The 17,279-nt window shown below is 45.8% G+C and overlaps 1 protein-coding gene across 7 annotated transcripts in view; it reads right to left on the bottom strand.

Moving 5' to 3' along the window:
* Nucleotides 1-17,279, bottom strand: part of Clec16a (C-type lectin domain containing 16A) — a 234,270-nt gene that overhangs the window by 154,219 nt on the left and 62,772 nt on the right. For 5 of the 7 annotated variants that reach the window (XR_003377160.1, XM_005349306.3, XM_013347335.2 and 2 more), the window contains 2 exons: nucleotides 16,606-16,837; nucleotides 2,491-2,623 (listed from right to left, as the gene is read on the bottom strand). Coding sequence is in view for 6 of the 7 variants with exons in the window: in XM_005349306.3 (XP_005349363.1) it covers nucleotides 2,491-2,623; nucleotides 16,606-16,837 (365 nt within the window). In the remaining variant the exon portion in view is untranslated. The remainder of the gene's footprint in view (nucleotides 1-2,490; nucleotides 2,624-16,605; nucleotides 16,838-17,279) is intronic. The other 2 variants (XM_005349308.3, XM_005349307.3) reach the window with 1 other exon arrangement.

Genomic DNA, 17,279 nt, shown 5'->3' with positions numbered 1-17,279 from the left:
ATTGTGTGGAGATTTGAGTTTTGTGAGTTTTCTAGCAATAACTCTGCCAAAGTTGAGAGCAGTATAAATTGTAAAACATTTCTTGTAAACCAGCTGCTCACAATTTGGATTGTCTTTACACTTGGGAATAATACAAATAATCAAGCACCAAAGGCTTGGTGGGTGTGCTGTCTTTTAGGTATGAGATGGAGTATTATGAAGCTACTAAGCATGTGTTTACTAAAGGTAATGATGTGACAAAGATGGTGGGGTTTGATATTGGACAGCAAAAGGAGAAATAAAACATGACAGGCATGAGCTAGAGAATGGGGCACAATGTCCAGAAAAGTGGTCCTGAAAAAGTTGATTAGAAATAATCAAAACAGGAACATCTGGGATCATCGACTTTTATTTCTTCTTTGCACTTCTGGAGTTTTCACATTTTTTAGAATGTGCATCATCATTTATGTATCCTCAAAGGTTGCTGAGCTGGGCCTGTGGTACACACCTTTAACCCCAGCACTCAGGAGGCAGAAGCAGGTGGAGGAGTTCTGTGGATTTCAGGCCAGCCAGGAAGAACAATTTATTAAGACTGTCTCAAAGCAAAACAAAAACAGCTTTTGTTTTTGTTTGTTTGCTTTTGGTGGGGGTAGGGGTGTCTAACTTGCTCCTGAGTGCAGGCAGGACACTATACAAGGAAATTCACAGTAGCTCCAGTTCTCACTGTGGTGGAATAGATGTCAAGATTGAACTGATGCTTTGGGGAACAAATGGCGATCTTCCTTCACTTACTTGCTCCCAGCCTCACTGCTAGGAGGTGGGCACTAGGATTGCTGTCTCAGTCTCGGGGACACACAGAGAACTTGGTTCAGGCCTGTAGGAAGCTCACCTCCAGGCACTCAAGTCAGCTTCTGCTAAGTAGAAAGTTATGTGGTCACAGTAACCAGTTAGTCATCTAAGGTTAAAAAGAACCCAATCAACTCTAAGAAAACCCCTCCATTCCCTAAAATGCAGGAAAAAAGAAGTCGTCAAGTCCAATAATTTTCCCTCTCCCTTTCACAAAGCTATCATGTCACTGTTTCAGGATCCTAAAACCCTGCACATTACACAGGGTCACAGGGAAATGAGCAGCTAATATTCTCAAAGGTCTCAGAGCCGTAGAGAAGCATAACAATCAGGGATTGAGATGGGAACTTTATGCCTGGCTCTCAAGAGGGTCCTCCTGGGAATGGTCTCTATCCTTTAGATCCAGCCTAGCTGCCAAGTGTTCCAGTGGTAGTGTCCTGTCCTGGTCACTTTTCAAAGGATAAGGGTATAAGCACGTGTCAAGGGCCAGCTCTCTTGATCTCATTTGCTTAAGCATTATCTACTGTTTGTCATTTGTGGTTTTTCCAATTCTAACTAATGCTAGGCCATGCTTCTAACCTGTCTCTTCTACGTTTAGAATGACGTCCTTCATTTTCAGAGCTCAGGGGTTACATCTTGTTAAGCAAAATTGTGAAAAGCTTTATAGGTTACAACTGATAAACAATACTGTGTTAGTCAATGTTTTTCAGTTAATGAAATAAAAAAACTGTTCTCTTATGCATCTGTTACAAATTAACCCTGTCTGTTAGACAGCCTAACACTGCCCAAACAAAGAAAATAAGAACTGGTAATGAACATGGCTCTGCCAGCAACACGATACTGACCTACTTGATGGAGGGCTTGACCTCCATCCTCAGCACCACCCACACACCCACTAACCAACAAGATATGGAGAAAAAACTGAAAATAAGTATGCTTCAGTGCTTTAAACTAGGTTAACAAATGAGGTGTGCATGTGGAAGGAGTACATTCCTGGCCACATCTTGAGGTTTCAGGAAGTCAGTGTGCCCCAGAGAGACCAAACCCCCACACCAGTGGTACCTGCATGAACACTAACTAACACTAAACTGCTGCTGAGGCCTGTGTAGTGTGGCTGCCTAATAGGTGAGTAAACAACCCTAAAATGAAGATGCCCTCCAGCACCTCACTGCAGGCTGTGGGAGCAACCCTGTGCTATAGTTGATGAGCCTAGGAAAGACTGCAGGAAATAAGCAGAGCAAGGTTCAAGATTAGCTCCACAAGCCATCCTGAGGTGAGTGTCATGGTACTGGACCATGACAGGGGACAGCAGTAGACTGCACTATGTGCCAAAGGTCTCAGAGCCGTAGAGAAGCATAACAATCAGGGATTGAGATAGGAACTTTATGCCTGGCTCTCAAGAGGGTCCTCCTGGGAATGGTCTCTATCCTTTAGATCCAGCCTAGCTGCCAAGTGTTCCAGTGGTGGTGTCCTGTCCTGGTCACCTTTCAAAGGATAAGGGTTATAAGCACGTGTCAAGGGCAAGCTCTCTTCTTATGCCTCTGGGTGGCCAGAGACTAGAGCAGAGAGAACAAAGGGGATCAGAGCAGCCATCTGGTGGGGCAGTGACCTCTTCCCAAGGCTGAGTGGCTGTCCAGTACCTCCCAGAAGTGCCCTGCTGCCTACCTGCTCCACTGCGTGCTCTCTGAGCCTGTGGCAGCACTCTTTTCCTCGTCCGTGGTGTTCTGCTCCTGCACCGAGGCCACAGCAGTGGCCAGCTCCGAGAGCTTGCTGCGCTCCATGATCACCATCTCGATCTCTGGAAGCAAACATGGAGTCAGGTGAGCTCAGCTGGCATCAATAACAGAAACTCAGAAGCCTCCTCAAGGTCTAGACCAAGCACGTGTAAAGCACCCCACACATGCAGCGCAAGTCTCAACAGTGGAAGCGACACCCGCAACATGTGAGCAGAAACTGTCTAGGTCAGGCATCTCTGTCCATCTGAGTGAAACCAAGACACCAGCCCTGATTCGGACAAACATATAAGGAAGTTATTTGTTTTATTTCCTGATTTAAAAAGACACTTGATGCTGGTTGTTACCACATTTCCTTTCCAAAGGGTGGGCGGCAGCTCAGAAGACAGAACATGTGGCTAGTGAGTCCTTACACTTCACACTCCAGAAACGGTTCTCACACGACAGAGGCCATGCGTCCCCTTTCCATTTACAACCTCTGCATGGCAGAGGCAAGTTAGGACTCATTTTGGTTTTCCCAACTCTGGGAGAGCAACTTATAGCAACCTACTTAAATTGCAGTATACATTTTTATTTCCCTAAATGTTAAGGACCACTGAGCAGAAGAAACACCTGGAAGTCAAGTGCGATGCTTTGCTTCCTGGGATCCCCAGCAAAAGCCCTTGTCTCGCAGTGAGGACTTTCTCAGATGGGTGCTGCTCATCCCAAGCTGGTGCCCTGTCCTGGGGTCTCAGCTGCCTCTGCTTCCTCTCTCATCCTCATTTAGTCTCCACACAAACCTAGCGATATTAAGTGGAACTAAGCTCCCAATGCCTTCTCCTGACACTCAGGGCCTGACACCTCCTACGCCTGGCCCTGTCCACCTCTGATCTCACCCCCTGGCCTTCTCTGCCATGCTGCTCCCCAGTCTGGCCATATGAGGCTTATTGATGGCTGGCTCTCAAATGGCCCACATTTCTCAGACATGGGTGTTACTCAGTAACATCTTCCAGTGCTCATTTCAAGTGTCACCCTTGGAGATGCTGTGGTCACTCCCCTCACTTGTTCTTTTCCTTACTTCTTTTTAAGTGAGTGCTGGCTAAACTGTGAACTTGTTCAGATTTCACTCCCTTCCCCAATGTCTTTTTTGTTCTATGATCTCATTAGATCCAGTCACTGTGCTTAGGCTCTGCTGGGCCATCAGAGTTTTTCAGACTTTCCTCATTTTTGATAAGCCTGACAGTGTACGGTGTCCTGGCCAGAAATTTTGCAAATCTCAGAATTGGAGTTTGTCAGATTTTCTCCCCCAACCATTAGGCTGGGGCTATGGGTTTCACAGAGGAAGACCACAATGGAAAGTATCCTTCTTGTGACATCATAGCCTGCACACACACTGGCAACCTAATGTGAAGACTGGGTGTTAGTCCTGTACTGGCCATGCTAGTACTAGGCTTCTTTATGGTCAAGTTATTCTCCTTCTTCTATACCATGTAAACTGGCCTATTCTTTTGTGCAATGAGATTAAGTTTAAGAAAAAGAAGTGGGTCAGTTTACATTCTGTGGAATGAAGTCCCCACATAAAGCACTGTTGTTGCTGTTACTGTTAGCAGTGCAGGGACCTTGGGCACAGCTGAGGCTTTGGGCATGCTAATCAAAGCCCTTAGACCAGTGGTTTTCAACCTGTGGATCACGACCCTTTGGGAGTTGAATGCTTCTTTCACAGGGGTCACCTAAGACCACAGGAAAACACAGAGATTTACATGTCATGGTTGGGGCCACTACAACATGAGGAACTGTATTGAAGGGTCGCAACATTAGGACCCTTAGATATTGAGCCACACCCCTCAATCCTATTTGCATAAATTATCTGGAATTCTTCCCAGAAAACGTGTCCTCTTTGCCCCCGACTTTTTTTCTGTTTCTCCTGACAGCATCTCTAATCACATGCACAGACATCCCCTTTGTTTTACTTGTTTAGTCCTGGCCATCCTCTACTAGGCCATGGGCTCCCCAGCATAGGGTGACCTCTTGGATATGTGAATGGATCACTGCCTGCATCCATTATAACATGGGAAGTTTTGGTGCAGGCAGGAGCAGCAATGGGTTGTAGCAGCTGTGGCATGGGTCAGGTGGTCCAGAGCCCAACAGTCTACAACTGTTGTTCACAAAGTTCTCTCATGCGGAGATGTCTGACTTGCCCGCCCCCATCACACACATGTGCTCTCTTAGTGTAGCCAGCCCCTGGAATTGTGGCGGCAATCCCACAAGTTCCCTCTGGAGGCTCACTCTGGGGGGGGGGGGGCTCCTGCTCTCCCCACCTAATCTGAAGCCAGATGCTAGATGAGAGTTTCCCACAAGGTAGTCCCCATCACACAAGAAGGGACCAACAAGTAATCTTCAGGGGGTATGTGGACAAGCATTCTCTCTGGATTGTTTTGTATGCTTCTTATAGACACTGGAGACGAATCTAGCCACATAAAAAGCCTATTCTTTTGTGCAGTGAGGTTAAGTTTAAGAAACCAAGAAGTGGGTCAGTTTACAGAAAGCTCCTGAGTGGACAACAGAACAGATAGTACTCGGTCATGGCTGAACAGGGAGATGGCACCAACCCTGTATTAGGTGCCATTTCTTCCTTTCCTCATTGTTCTACCAGTTTCCTGCAGCACCCAGCTTCTTCCTAGTCATCATTTCAGGTTTTTCCAGAGTGAGGTGCAAGATGATTTGCTGTGGAGGTCTTTTTCTTACCCTTAAGTATCTATTTTGTTTGCTTTATATTGTATATAACTTAACACGGTGATGTGAATATGTATTATTTATAATAAATGTGTTTGTTCTTGGTAGATGCAGGCTTCTATTTTGTTTGTATCTGTTTGTGTTTACTGATAAAGAATGTCACTAAGACATTTGAAGTCTCCCAAGCAATGACACTGGCCTCTCCTTGGCTCTGGTCTCTAACCTCTGCCTGGTGATCCCACGCCCAACTTGTGCATGCTGTGAGCTCACTTGCCCTGGCAGAGCTCCACCCTGCTTGGCTGACATGGTGGGAACACTGCTCCCAGGACTCCTCAAGTCCACAGAGCCAAGTTCTAGTGCTGAGTGTGAAGGACAAGCCAGCACATCACAGTAGTCCCCTTTCCAGACTTTGCACCAGGACACCACCAGGATTCTGGAGCAAGAGAAGAGTTCAAGACAGTCTAGTTTACTGCTTGTCAGCAATTTTCCAAGTTACTCGATAACTTTCTGCTTTTGGGAATACTGGGGATACAACCCAGGACCTTGTACATATTAGGCAAACACTCTGCTACTGAGGCACATCGTCAGCCATCAAGATGAATCTGAAGGGGCTTTCCCAGGGCATGCCCACATAGAGGCTAGGTGAGCATAGGACTGTTCCAGGTACAAGTGGGTAAATATCAACTGTCTGCCCATGGGGTCACTCAGGTACTCCAGGGGTCCCTTCCTAGAATTCTAGGACTTCAAAAACAAAACAAAACACGTGAGATCTGCTTGTTTGTTCCATCTGGCCAGTAAATCTGAGCAAAGAGAAACCCAGAAGCACAACAGCTCTCTGTACAGCCAGAACATGCAGCAGCAGGGAGCACAGTTCCCGGTTCCCCACCTGAGAAATGTGGCAGTAGAAGCCATGAGTCGCTGGCTGGGTCACCCTGAGCTCCCAGCTATTCACCCAGCCCCGCTGAGTTCTCCCTGATTCGGCACCACCATGGAAGATGTTCTGCTCAGGTTAATATTTCCCAGATGACTACAGATCAGTTCTTTGGAAGTCAGAACAGGCCTTCCTCTTCTTGTAATCAACTTTATTCAGAAAACTTTTATAGTGTTCTCACCTGGGCTCCACCAGTTCCCTGTCCCCTATGAAATGGGAACAGGAGTGGTTTTGGGGCAAGAGGATCTCCTCAGTTTGTCACAGCCTTGAAATGGACTTCATAGCCATCTTTAAGAGGATACTAAAGAGGCTGTGACCTTTGCTGTGAACCCTCTTTATGCCACACCAGAATGCCTATGGTGGTCCTGAGCTGCTCTCCAGTCCCACTCTGAACTGTCCTTGCTGATGCTAGACTTCTACCAATAGGCCAAATAGTATGCTCATATGACTCAGGAGCTTCCAATCACCACAGATTACGCTAATGGCAACTCAAGGGCTCCACTGAGCCTCAGTTACACTTTGAGATATCTCTAGCTCCACCAGTCAGGCTTCTGTTTAAGTGAGAATGGCTTATGTTGAAGCAATAGCTCTTTTTTGAAGAAATTAAATTGTGTGTGTAGGGATGTGTGCCTATGAGCAGGTGTAGGACCAGGAGGATAATGGGTGCCATGCTCTTATTACTTTCCACCTTGTTTCTTTGAGACACGGTCTCATGCCTTATATTGATTGTGCCTGTTCTGCACAGCAGTGGAGATACAGGCATTTACAGAAGCATATCTAGCTTTCTGTTTGACAACTGGGTATGTTAATTCATGTCCTCAGGCTTGTTCAACAAGCACCTTTATGTGCGGAATCTTCCCAGCCCTAATGGGCTCATTTTAAAAAGGTTATGTCATCATTTGACCTGATAAGGTCCATGGAGCCTAGAAGATATTATTAGGTACTGAGACGATATAGGATGGGGTGGTGGTGGTGAATGACAGCCACCCACCTCCCACAGTCTCAGGCATTTGAATCTTTGGTCTCCAGTCTGTGGCACTGTTTGGGCAGAGTTAAGTAGTGTGACTTGCCGGGCGGTGGTGGTGCACGCCTTTAATCCCAGCACTCGGGAGGCAGAGGCAGGCGGATCTCTGTGAGTTCGAGACCAGCCTGGTCTACAGAGCTAGTTCCAGGACAGGCTCCAAAGCCACAGAGAAACCCTGTCTCGAAAAACCAAAAAAAAAGTAGTGTGACTTTACTGGAGGAAGTATGTCACCATTTCTAGTTCATTCTCTCCACTTGCTGCGTGGGGCTCAAGTGTGAGCTCTCAACTGTTCCTGCTGGTGTGCCTGCTTGCTGTAACACTTCCTCACTGTGAAGGTAAGCAATGGATTTTTATCCCTCTGGAACCTTAACAAGAGATAAGAGTGTCAAAAATGTATCTATCACACTGCCCTGCCCCATAAGCAAAAGGCAAAGAAACACAAATTTGAGCTTTTTTTTTTAAATGTCTCACTAGGTAGTCTAGACTGGCCTCACACCCGAGACCATCCCAGTTCAGTCTCCCAGCACTGGGACTGCAGGAGTGTGACACCACATTTAGCCAAATCTGCTTAGTTTTACACACACAGACATACACACACACACCTGTACATGCATACGAAGGAAGGGTCGAGAAGATAATTTAGCAAAGAGGGTGAAGGATAAAATGGGTCAGAGGACATGTGGAAGTGAAGGACTCTTCTTTCTGCACAGTTTCCAGTGCTAAAACGCTATTTTAAAAAGGAGCTTGTGTGTATGTGGGGGAGGGGGGTTGGATATGATCAAGACACATTTTATAGGCATATTAAATTGAAAAAACATATGAAATTATATCAACAAGAACACTAAAATGAACAAAAAGAGAAATGTCAAAATTTGTTTAAAGTGAATGCCATGCCTACCCAGAAGGTAGAAAAGGGGGTGGGTCACTCCAAGTAGCATAGGGATGAACAGCTGACTCTGCACCCACGTTTGGGAGACAGGTGAAATACTAGGGTGGGTGGCAGATGGGGAAGCACTGCAAGCAAATGCTCCACTGATTGTTTACAGAATTGGAAATAGCTGAGCGATGCAATTCTGAAGATGTTTTGGCTTATTACGGGCCTCAGAAAATAACTGCGTTGTAGAGAAGACCAAAGATTTAACTGGGGATGAAAATGTAACAGGGAAGCCAAGGAATGTAGAGCTAGGCCAGACCCAAGAGTCAGTACAATCGTTATGTGCATATTTGTATGTGTATATGTGTTCATGTAAAAATAATGATGCATTTATAGGCGGTGGTGGCGCACACACCTTTAATCCCAGCACTCAGGAGGCAGAGGTAGGCTGATCTTTGTGAGTTCAGGGCCAGCTTGGTCTACAAAGTGAGTTTAAGGACAGTCTAAGCTGTTAATCAGAGAAACTCTGCCTCAAAAACCAAAACAAAACAAAAAATTAAAAAAAATAAAAATAATGATGCATATATGTCCTAGTTCTGACCACTGGAAGGACCAAAAAGCAAGGTCCCAGGAGCAATGAGGCTACTCAGTGTCCAGATCTCAGTTACGCCAACCACTGGCCACAGAGAAGCAGGCCCAGGCATGGGCAAAGATGTGAGATGACCATGGGATAAGTATCTTCTTATGTCAGAAACTGACCCCCAATATCACAGGGGCTTAACACACCACAGCCAGCTCGAAAGGATTGGGAAGGGCCAATTCTGGGACAATTTGAACAGCAGAGTAAATAAACATACTAGTGGAATATAAACCATTAAAAAGTGTGAATGCACACTGCTGAGAAGTAAGCCACTGGCTGGGAAGAAGGGACTACGTTACAGTGGAATGACCAGGACTGACTGTTAAACATGACACCAGGCTGCTGTGATTATCATGATAAACACTGGATCAGGAAAGACTTACCAATAAGTGCCCAATCTAGGGGAATTCTGAAGAGGCACATGACCCACAAGTGTCTTCCCAGGGGCTGTGTAGAACTTGAAAAGAGTAATTCTACAGTGAAGAAGTGGCCGGTTCTTAAGTGATAAAAAAAATAAATACTGCTTGGGGAAAGTTAGAGGGACAATCAATGTGACATCCTGAAAAGGACACAGTGTTACTAACCCACATTTCAGCCAAAAGGCAGACCCTCAATCAGACATAGATCCAATGAGGGCCATTCTCTAGAACCAGTCAATGACTCTACCATTCAACCCAGGTAGACTGATGCAGGCAGACCAAGTTTGCGGCCATTCTGTGCTACATTGGAAAAATTTTGTTTCTAAAAAAAAAGGAAGTACATACTAAGCATGTGCAATAAAGGACATTTTTTAGACCAACAAAGACAATAGGAACACATGTGGAAAAGAACTATGAACTGATGGGGTCAAGAGCCCCCGTTCTTAGCAAATGCACACTGAGGCTTTGGGAGGAAAGGTCATTAGATGACTTCAACACTTCAACGCATGTGTGCGTGCGTGGTGGGGGGACAGAGAGACAGAGGAAATACAGAAATTCAAAAGGAAAAACTTAGGAAATGGGGTAAAAGGTGAATGAGTAGTCTTTATACTATTTTTGCTTCATGACCTTTCTTAAATTTGAAATTATTTCTAAATAAAACATTTGAAAAATTACTATAAGTTCAAAACCAGTATAAATGCAAAATATCTATAAACATATACAGGATGAATGAGGAGATTTAGCAATGTGCATTTTATATGGTAACTCAGTCAGTAAGCACCTGAGACCTGACGAAAAGTTCAGCTCTGCACAGCTACTGCCACCATCTCAGAGCCCACCCTGACAGGGAGGGCCCTGTGAGACTCACAAAGGAAGGCATAAGCGGGGACCTTGACTGCTGGTCTCTCAGACCACCTGGAGAAACAGTGCTGGCGGCTGTAACCAGAGTGTGAAACATAGGTCACATACTGGGGCACACCAAGTGCAATAAAGCTTAAGCTTACTATGAGGAAAGAAAGGACCCAGGAGGGTCGTGGGTGGTTCATCTGTCTGGGTTTAGGGTAAAGACTGCATAAAAGTGCACCAGGACAGCAAACAAGATTTATTTGTCAGAAAACTAAGACAAAGGAGAGCTGGCCCCTTACAAGGGAAGAGTGACAGAGTCCAGCTGCGTGCAACTGTTTTCAGAATCCCTGATGCTAATAGAAGGTGACTGCCAAAGAAAGCAGCAAAGAGAAAAGAGGAATCTGAGCCAAAGGAAGAGACACTGAACGAGGGGACGGTGAAAATGGGAGTGCCTGCTTTTGCCAGCCTGCCAATACGGCATCCTGCAAACCAAACAGAAGCATGTTCCCAGGGTCCTGTCACACCAGACACCAGGGAAAGGATGAGCACATCTCGCTGGCGCTGAAGAACTCTGCAGTGAACTCTGTGTTACTGTGAACATCAGTGAAATAAATACATTTAGAGTCCACAGCTCCACTGGGGCAAGGAGGCACATCAGGAGGCACACTTGCTCACCCCAGAATCACAATGAAATCACAGAAAACAAATGCTCAACAAAATAACTAAACAAAATTAGGACTCAGTGGGGGACTAAAGATTATTTAGCCCAAGAATTCTTAATAACAAACAGGGTTGTTTCTTTCTTTTTTGTTGTTGTTTGTTTTTGCTACAAAATAATTAATGAAAATTTTAAAATTTAAAATATCAAGTTTCTATGTGCTTTAGCAGTCTTTAATTCAACAATGCAAAATTCAAACAGTTCCCAAATCCAAACCTTTTGAGAGCTGATGCAATGTATCAAATGGAAATTCCATATCATAAAAAGTAGTTTCATGTGAACATTATTTACAGCATGATATGAAATTATCTTCAGGGGATAGTGAGCTGGCTCAGCAGTAAGGGTGTCTGCCACACAAGCCTGACATTCAACCTTAAAAACCATTAATGAGGTAGAGGGAAAAGCCCACCATCACCTGGCTGTCCTTTTTTTTTTTTTTTGGTATGCTGGGCGGACTGGCCTCCAACTCCTTCATGCTGGAGTTACAAGTGTGCCATTTTCTAAAATAAATAAAATGAAATGGAAATGGAATAGAATAAAATAAAATGCAGGGGTTCCGGAGGTTAAGCTCAGAAAGTGTGTCACCAACTGGGCATCTCCTCAACCCTGTAAGGATTCTATTATGGGTTCCGATAGGAGAGTAGTCAAGTCCATGAAGACAGGCAACAGAATGGTGGCTTGCCATGGGGGGGGGGGAGGCAAGGAGAACAAGGAGTTGTTTAATGGGGTAGAGTCTCTGTTTGCAGAGTAGACGACAGTGATGGATACACAAGATAGGTCCCCTTAGCACTGCTAACTTGTACACTTCAAGTGGTGAAGATAATAAGTTTCAATTTCCACTATTTTGTCCAATAAAAAGGAAACAGAAGAGGAGGAGGAAGAGAAAAAGGAGGAGGATGAGGAGGAAGTAGGAAGAGAAAAGACAGACAGACAGGAACCCCAAACAGGCAGGGATACCTATATCTCCCAGGTGCCATGCAAGTGATAACCATCCTGGGGAAGCTGTGAAGGTCAGGGCACAAAGACATTGCTTTCTTGATATGACAACTCTGGCCACATCCTGTAGCTCCCCCAGCCTCTGACACACTGACTTTTTTCAACAACAGTAATTCCCTGACTCGCCAAGGATGATATACACCCCAATCTGATTAATATTTGGTAGAAGAAGTGCTTTTTGGAGAAACGGCAGGTGCATATTGCAGTAATCTTTAACTTCACAATCCAAGGATTTCTTCAGTCTGATTCTGTATTCCAGAAACCACAGAAAGACAGACAATGGAGAGGGAAGGAGGAAGGTCTTCACGGGAAGGTCAAGGGAAGGGGAAAGACACACTCCTGGTTACCTAGGTAACCACAGAGGACTGTGATTGGCTGACTCTGGAGCAGTGTTTCAATGTGAAATTGGTCATGGTGATGGCAGGAACAGGCAGGCAGGTGTGTGTACCCCTCTTTTGATGGTTGCTTTTTAGTACTGCTCCTCAACAGAGTGGTCGCCTGGGTTCTTCAGAGGGTCTGACTTAACAAACCTCAACTCTCCTGTTAAGACTGCAGGAAAGGAACGAGCAGAATCTCCCCACTCCAGAACCAGGACCTACCAAATCTCTCTCCCATCAGCCCTACACTTCCACTCTCATCTATGCTCATTCATCTTACTCATTCCTACAGAAATGAGCCTGCTGGGCTGGGAAGATAGCTCAGTGGGTAAAGCACTTGTCATGCAAGTTAGAGGACCTGAGTTCAAATCCTTCAGTTTTGCAAGATGTAAAGAATACTGGAAATAGTCATGAAGACACAAGATGGGCCCCCTTAGCACTGCTGACTTTACTCTTCAAAGTGCATGGAAAGCCATACTCAGTAGCATGTGTCTATAATGCTTATGCTCCCATCATGAAATAAGAGGCAGACAAGAGACTCTCTAGACAGCCAGCTTGCCTGGAGTATACAGCAGCAAAACACAAAAGCCTGTCTCACAAGGTGGAAGATAAGGACAGATACCAAAGATCTTCATGCAGAAACATGAGCACAAACATATAGGAACAGAGGAAGGAATGGAAGAAGAAAGGCCTGGAGAAACTGTGGAAAGTGTGGCCCAGAGTGTACCCAGGCTCTCCTCTATGCCTCTGCCCCGAGTAAAATGCTGCTGCATGGAAGCTCTCACTCTAGCAGCCTCGGGCTGAGCGTCAGGAAGGCCCTTCCACAGGGGCGCGTGTGTAGTTGAGAGTCAGCTTACCCAAAATTACAAAGCTGCTCAAGGGTAGACTTCAGTATCCCAAAGGTAAGTCAAGAATGAGGCTGGGTTCCATTTCATTCCAGAAGGGACTTTTAAAAAGGGCAAAACTGAGGATCAAAACCCTGGGGACCCCTCAATCCCAATTGACTAGGCAGGTGCCATCAGCCCTGCCTGTTGTGAGATTCCAGGAAGAGAGCTGGAAAGGTTAGGATAGCCAACCAATTCTTACTTGTTCCATAGGCAAAACCAGCAGTGCAGCCCTACTGCTCCCAGGAGGAGCTAGAGTGACTCCATCTCTCTGGCAGGTCTCATTATTAAGTTACTGCTCCAAGCAAGTCCAAAAACAAATGGCTGTCCCTTCCAAATGAAGGGCCAGTTAAAAAACAACCATGTGCTGAGGCAGTCTGATTTCTTGGGCAAAGCTTCCTCAGCTAAGGGATGATGCCATCCTTTATCTTTCTTTAACAGCCCATTTCTGCAGAAATTGAAGGGGGTAGTTGTACTCTCATGGCCTTAGAAACAAGTGACCCAGGACTTGAGATCTAAGGGATGGCAAGTTTCTTTGTGCACTGGGGGTGGGGGAGGATGGGTCAGAAGCATACATTCATTTCACACACCTTCATCGTCTGGGTTTAAGTGCAGAGGAAGTGTGAATTCTGGGTGCTACTTTATAAAAAAAAAAAAAACCATTGATGCCACATTCAAATCAAGCTATGACAAACTGTGACTTGTGAGATACCCTTTTTACTCTTCTGTTTTACCCTACCTTCTATATAGAGAATTTGACACTAGAACAGCGGCAGCAGACATGGGGGCGGTGGTGAGTACCAACACCTGTCTGTCACAATCACACTGTTGATCACCTCCTAGATGTAGGCCCAGTGAAAGGCACGCTTACAGGAGTAGTAACACGAGGAAGAGGCAAGTGCCCTAGCAATCTCGGCACAGAAGGGAGAAGGGGAAAAGCTGGAACACAGCACCCAGCACTCACATCCCTACTGCTGACACACATACTCAGAACTTAGGACAGAGCCACTGGAGAGGTATGAGCCAGGCCTGGTGATGGGTCCCTGAATAACTCTATATGAATGAACATCTGGTTTGCATTAAGAATGAAGGAAACTGACACCTTTCCAACTGACAGGATTTTAACAGCTGCAGTTTTTGTCCAAACACAGATGCAGATTAAAGAGAAACATTGCTTAATAGCACCTTCAAACCTAAGACTCAAAGATCAGGTACATCCTTTGGAAAGCTTCAGAATGTCAGTACAGTGGCCAGGCCTGTGGACACTTTATATATTTATGGTGAACTGAGTGGGAAATGATAGCCCATCATGCTTTAGAATGATCAGTGTGTCTGAGAAATTACAAGGGCAATAAAATGGTCATGGGGTCACTGGGAGCCATGCTTGGCTGAGCTATGAGGTCTGTGTCAGCTGCTTCAGCTGGTCTCTGGGGAAAACCCTGGGGTCCTATTTGGCACAATCTGGCTGGGCAGCCTGAGGAACCCACTCTGGAAGGCTGGTAAAAGTGTCTTCCCCTGATGCAGCACCAGACACACACTCCAAGTCCAGCAGCCTAACGGATATGGCAGCCTCAACCAGCAGCCTACAGCCACTGTACCAGGGCTGGGCCATCTGGCAGACAATTAGGGTCCACTGTTAGTCATAGTCTTGGCTTGCTGAAGAACATCCCTTACAAGATCTGGAACAAAAGCAGGAACATCTTTCCAAGATGAAATTGACAAGAACACAGTGTGTAAAACAAGATACAGACATCCATCTACCCATCCCACCCTATGCCACTGCACCTTGGCTAGACCTGGGGTGTGAGCTGATAAGTTTCTTCCCATCTAGTGAACTTCCTAACATAACCTAAAATAAGCAAGTACAAGTGAGTATGACTTACCCCGTGTTTGTTCCTCAACTGTCCCACCAAAGTGATACTTACAAATAAAGGGTTTCAGGACCCAAATGAACCAAATGTACTACATAAACCAAAAAGAACAAAACAGCCGGGCGGTAGTGGCGCACGCCTTTAATCCCAGCACTCAGGAGGCAGAGGCAGGTGGATCTCTGTGAGTTCGAGGCCAGCCTGGTCTACAAGAGCTAGTTCCGGGACAGGCACCAAAGCTACAGAGAAACCCTGGCTCGAAAAACCAAAAAATAAAAAAATAAAACAAACAAAAAAACAAAAAGAACAAAACACATAAATAAAAGCAGCCAGAGACCTTGGCTTTAGGAAGTCTGGGCCATCAAGGGACATTTTGGCTAGACTCACTGATGTGTGATTGTGGCATTCACTGACAGTTGCCATGATAATCATTACAAGAGCCAACAGGCTGGGATGAAAGAGTATGCACTGGCTGTAGACTTGCACACAGCTCTCAAAAGCAAACAAACCTCTAGTCCAGCAGTTCTCAATCTGTGGTTTGTGATCCTTTGGGTTGGGGTCAAATGACCCTTTCACAGGGGTTGCATATCAGATATTCATATTACATTCCTAACAGTAGCAAAATTACACTTATTAAGTAGCAACGGAAGTATAGGTTGTGAGGGTCATCACAATATGGGAAACTAAAGGTATTAATTGGTGCAAAGCTCTGCATGACTGTCAGTCACTTAGGTCTGTGGGCATAGAGTCACCAATGCTAGCCCCAGGGTTCAGAAGGCTGGTGAGCACAACGTTCCCCCAGCCTCATAGCTCTCAGCTGGGATGCTCCATAGAGGTTGCAGGTTGTTTTTGTCCCAAAAGGTGTGGGATCTTCTTCACTCCAGCCAGTAGAACTCTGACTCAACCACCACCAAGCACAGTCCCATTAACACCAACACCCAAGGGCTCTGCCTGGAGGTTCCATATGAGTGGCTGTGAGCCTGGTCTATGATACAAACAACAGGCTACATTCAAGTATTTTGAATTCCAGACCAAATGTTCTCCAGTTTCAGAGGGTTTTAGCATCTACATAAGAGACAGGAAGAGAGGAAGGTGGATTAGTCCTGCTAGGACAAGAGTAGAAGACAGGTTTCTGTTCACCAAGGGTATATACCACACAACTGTGCCTCACTCTGAACAGATGGGACTTGTAAAACCTGTTGGAGAATCTGGATGCTGTATTTAATCATGTGACTCCAAAGATCCATCAGCTATTAAAGACATATCATCATACCAAACCTGGGCCCCATCTCCTTCCCATAGTGCACTGGGCACAAGTAATATCCCAAGTTAGCAGGAGTAAGAATAGCAGCCATAATGGTAAATGAAGACGGTAGCAATAACAACAGCAGCAGCACCATCAAACACCTCAAGAGCATTTCCTAAGGGTCTGGTGCTGCTTTGAGGGGGCCAAATGCACTGTGTGATTTAACTCTGGTAATAGACAATAAGGTGGCCATGATGTCTGACTATCCTTTTACAGACAGGAAACCTTGCTCCAGGTCACACAAGGTGGGGCTTGCACTACATCTGCTGCAGCATGGCCCACAGCTGCCTCTGAATGGCCAGGCTGTCCAGAATGAGGTACACTGGTGGGTGCTGAGAAGAGCAGAAGCACCCAGGGAACATCCGAGGGGCAGGAGGAAGACAGAAGACATAGAAGCCTCGCTGACTGCAAGGGCTGGCGTGGGTGAAGGGGCCATTCCCGGGTACACTCACCTTCACGCTCCCCACTTGTCTTCATGCTTTTTGAACCACCCTCTGTACCTTTAGCCTTCTCAGCGTCTTCCTGGGCATCTTCAGCGGGCCCTCTCTCCTCATCCTCCTCCTCCCCAACGTTTTTGTAGTTGGGTCTCTTTTGTATCCGCTTCTTGCCCTTGTGTTTGTTCATCTCAAGGGACCGCTCAAGTGTCTCAGTGGGCTTAATGAAGCACCGGATGCTGGGCTTGGCCTGGGTGAATACAAGAAAGGCAACGCATGAGTTGGGATGCTAGAATCTCAATGGGTGTTCACAGTTGCCAGAGGCCCTGCCTCAGCAAGTTACATCTAAAACAGTCACCACTACTTCTGAGCTCATGTCAGGACTTTTACCAACACTCTCCCCTTCATTATGAAGCAGCTAAAATGCCAGCCACCATTTATGGCTTGCTATTCTAGGCCTGGTGGTGAAGGCTTACAATCCAGGCTACTTAAGAGGTTGAGATAGGATGGTCTCAAGTTCAAGGCCTGCTTGAGCTATAAAGTGAGTTCCAGAACAAGCTGGGTGATGGAGGAAGGTCATTGGTTAATTATAGTAAAAAAACTGCTTGACCCTCATAGGTTAAAACATAGGTGGGAGGAGTAAACAGAACAGAATGCTGGGAGGAAGAGGAAGTGAGCTCAGAGGCCATGCT

The sequence above is a fragment of the Microtus ochrogaster genome, chromosome 7 (assembly GCF_000317375.1).
Source record: "Microtus ochrogaster isolate Prairie Vole_2 chromosome 7, MicOch1.0, whole genome shotgun sequence".
In the NCBI taxonomy this organism is placed as follows: domain Eukaryota; kingdom Metazoa; phylum Chordata; class Mammalia; order Rodentia; family Cricetidae; genus Microtus; species Microtus ochrogaster.
The sequence above is the reverse complement of the archived record's forward strand: the minus strand, read 5'-3'. Positions and strand labels throughout refer to the sequence as shown.